A 3,955-nucleotide genomic window follows, 5' to 3' on the forward strand; every position below is an offset into this window, starting at 1 on the left:
TATTAATTACATGCTGGGGCACTAAACGTTATCATGTAATGCTGGAAAGATATTTCTTAAAGAAAATGGACTCTGAAAAACCTGATAAATCTGTAAAGCCTTCTTACCACCTCCCCAAACAATTTCACTTCAGTTGATGTTCTAGTGATTCCTTGGACTCCACGAGGGAATCAATAACTGCCATTGAAACATATGGACCTGGAAGATTCCCATGAGGGAATGTCAGATTCCCTGTTTTATAAATAGAACGTCATCACAAAAGGATGAGGGGTAGAACTCCACCCAACATGGACCCAAACGGCAATATGGACCTGACAAGGTTCTCACCCTACCCCACATATCTATCCAAAATAAAGTACTGATTTGAGATGGAATTTAATGTACCTGTTCAGGTGTTTGTTAAAAAGTCACAGAACTAAAATACCACCCATATATCTGGAAATGGCCTACTTGAGTTTGAAATAAGGGAAGAATAAACCCCTCCAGAAAACACTAACTGCAGCCAAACCTCTAAAAATTATGAGAAATCGTTCAATCACTAAAGGTAACTTGGCTAAGCAAGCTAAGGGATGTTACGAAGACCTGGTTACTGGCAACGTATCGCTAAAATATAAAAATTGTGGGAGCATCTTGTGTTCCCCACACACGTGGAAGAACATTAATAAATATAATACTACACAGTATTTATCTAGCGCCATCATATTACGCAGCGCTGTACAAAGTCCATAGTCATGTCACTAGCTGTCCCTACCATAGTCATATGTCATTAATGTAGTCTAAGGTCAATTTTTAGAGGGAAGCCAATTACCTAACTGCGTGTTTTTGGAATGTGAGAGGAAACCAGAGTACCTGGAGGAAACCCACGCAGACAATGGGAGATCCTGCAAACTCCATGCAGATTATGTCCTGGCTGAGATTCAAACCTGGGACCTAGCGCTGTAAAGGCTGGAGTGCTAACCACTGAGCCACCATGCTGCCCTATAGACATTGGAAAGCTTCATGGGGGCAACCTTTTTGGAGGTGCAGCCTTTGCTTGGATGAAATGGTAGAAATGTGGGGTGCTAAATATCTAGGTATGGTCTAAACATGGATACGATTGGTTAAGTTTTGTTTGCTATGAAGAGTTTTTTCTACAGGCATCCCTATGGACAACTGGGGCTTTATTCCATTTGTTGCTCAGGTCAAATACCAAAAATATCCAACACGTTTCAGGGCTTTGGAAGAGTCCCCCCTCATCAGGGCTAAGACCAATTACATACAGGGACTTAGGTGATGGTTTTTAAAGTTTGTAAAAACTTCCAATTTTTCAATCACAGGGTTCGAAAAAAAAAAAAAAAATTAGAGCAATTAGAAAAGCATTAGAATAATAACAATACTTGGTAATGTAGAATATTAAATGAAAGTAGAATATTATTTGAAACCTCATCCCTTGGCTTGACTATTTCCAGTCCACAGCCAAGACACAATGGCTAACTATCAAATACTCATCTCCTGGTACGTGTCCAGATTTCCTATACAGAAGGAATAAATATGGAAGATACATATGGCGCAAACCAGGTTCATTTAGGATGCGTGGATCATTGTATAAAGCAGACTGGTATTATTCATGGCACAACTTTACATCAACATACTAAAGAAACCTCTTCCCGCACCTAAGATACAATAGTGCACAGTACACCTCCATTCATTTCCAAGGACCGTCTACCCGGCAGCAATGTGAAGTCCTTGTTCAAACTCCCACAAGTACTGGCCTTGTAACACAACTCCAACCAATACAATGCCATGTGCTTTGTCGCTTGTCAAATAACTGTGATTTCATTCAACCACGCGGCAGTCTCAAGCTGCTTTATTTAGAATAAAAGCTCTCGGTTCATCTATCAGGTATGACGTATGAGGATGGCATTTATACACAAACAGCTCAGGAAACCTTCAATTAATTAACAATCAGAGAACCATATGGTGCAGAAAAGTCTAAAGTCATTAGGAGCATGGCACCTCGGGCCTTGGAGGTCCACAACCCCTTGGAGGTCACAAGCCGCCCATTTTAGAGGACTCTATAAGGGAAATTGAGGCTGGTGGGGGCAGTAGGTTCCTTTGCCATGATGTAGAAGGGTGCCTGGCATTCCTATACATTTTGGGACTTTGAGGTCTGTATTACAGCTAATATCTCCATCAGTTGTTTCACATTTGAGGTCTTCTCCTTCCTGCCATTGGGTGTCCAGTGAAGCTGTAACTCGCTTGGTACATTATCCTGGAATTTAGCTCCACTCTGGTATTTCACAAACGTGAACAGATTGCGTACAGTGCTACGATGCCCTAGAGGCCAATATTTCCTGTCCTGGGTTCTGTGGAACACTACGATTCCTCCAGAGGTTGTTAGGGGCTCCTTGAGCAATTTGTGCCCCTCTGTTTACCACTGATATCAATGATCTTTTCTGAGAGGTTGGCAGCCTTTACACTAGCCAGTAATGTAAGGGGCATTTACGGAACACCATACTAATATACTGTGGATATGGAAAGTATAGCTGGGGTATCCCAAAACCTGAAAGCAACTTCAAGGCTTCCCCCCTTTTACAAAAACACTGTTGTAGGCGGAGGTGAGGTTGTGGTTACCGCTTCCATTGGCCCCTGAATGGCTTTCTTGGGTGAGACTTTACGTGGCAAATAGTGGAGGCCATAAGCAGTTCAGTACCGCTCAATGTGCAAACTTTGGTTCTTTCAGGACCAGGACCGAGGAGCAGGTGGCTGGTAAGATGCCAACCATCAGGACTCACTCACTTTCACTGCTAAAGTTGCATTTTTTTGCCCCGTTATAGTAAAGTATTGATGCAATGAGCTGCCATTCACTCCTTAGAGCACCCCACACCTTCCCAACATACAACGCTAGAAAATGCCAAACGCTCATCTTTAATGCCTCAAGCAGCCCATTCCAATGAAGGATCTGCCCTAACACAACGTACGTAATAATAAAAGGACCTTTATTATGTCCAATACATTGCTGATCTCTCCTTGCCTGGTGATCAAGCCAACTTTTTAATGTATGTAATACCCCACATAGAGCAGACCTGGTTCTTAAATGCTGCAAGCAGTGCCAGCCAGGCGGATAGCATTTCCAGGACTCATGCAATGAGCAGCCTCTCAGCTGCTGGAGAACTACAAATACCAGCATGCAGTAACCCATCAAGTCATGCCAATCCCCAGGTGTGCAGTTCCCTAGGCACAGGTATATCCTGGATGTGACCCAGGTATTGTCCTCATCTTACCTGCCAGGACCAGGTGCACAGTGCTGACAAGGAGCCCCGTGATGAGGCTGGCCGGGTACACCATGCTTCCTCAGCGCCCAGCCATCGCTCAGCCCAGCCGATCAGACAGCTCCGCACGGGAGGGGAGACATGGCCACACACCGGGCAATCAACACATGAGCGATCAGTGAACGGCAGCCGGCATCGCCGCACCGATCAATCCAATAGCCGAATCCAATTGCTGCCACTGATAGCTGGTCCCGGGCACACACAAGCCGCCTCCTTTTCCTGAGCAAAGTGCTGAGTGTGCGGGAGGACGGAGCGCTGCCAGTGCAGCAGGAAGAGGCGTGCAATGCTCGGGCTGCCCCCTCCGTCTATGTGCTAAACCGTGCGCCCTCTGCTGCCACAACAGCGGTACTACAACTAAGCAACATTCTGCTGGAACAGCTTCAAGCTGCCTACACACTTCCAATTATTATTGTTGGAAACGAACGACCGATCGGCCGAAAATCCCTCGCAAAAAACGACGCCGACGAACGAGGATTGTTGTTGGAAATGACACGGAGGACCTGATTTGCCGACGATCGTTCACTATCTATCGTGTGTACGGTCGCTCAGTGATCATGCATGTTTCTGCAGTACACTTTCTTCTTTTCATGTCACTCCCTGCAACGATCGTATCTAGCGTGTGTACATTATTGGTGGATTTTTTT

At 45.0% G+C, this 3,955-nt stretch overlaps 1 protein-coding gene across 1 annotated transcript in view; it reads right to left on the reverse strand.

Annotated features, from left to right (window-relative positions):
- Positions 1–3,566, reverse strand: part of TYRO3 (TYRO3 protein tyrosine kinase) — a 107,937-nt gene extending 104,371 nt beyond the window's left edge. Inside the window, exon 1 of the mRNA XM_072427858.1 lies at positions 3,264–3,566. Coding sequence (XP_072283959.1) covers positions 3,264–3,327 — 64 coding nt within the window. The 5' untranslated portion in view covers positions 3,328–3,566. The remainder of the gene's footprint in view (positions 1–3,263) is intronic.
- Between the last annotated feature and the right edge of the window lie 389 nt (positions 3,567–3,955).

The sequence above is a fragment of the Pyxicephalus adspersus genome, chromosome 12, assembly GCF_032062135.1.
Source record: "Pyxicephalus adspersus chromosome 12, UCB_Pads_2.0, whole genome shotgun sequence".
NCBI lineage: Eukaryota > Metazoa > Chordata > Amphibia > Anura > Pyxicephalidae > Pyxicephalus > Pyxicephalus adspersus.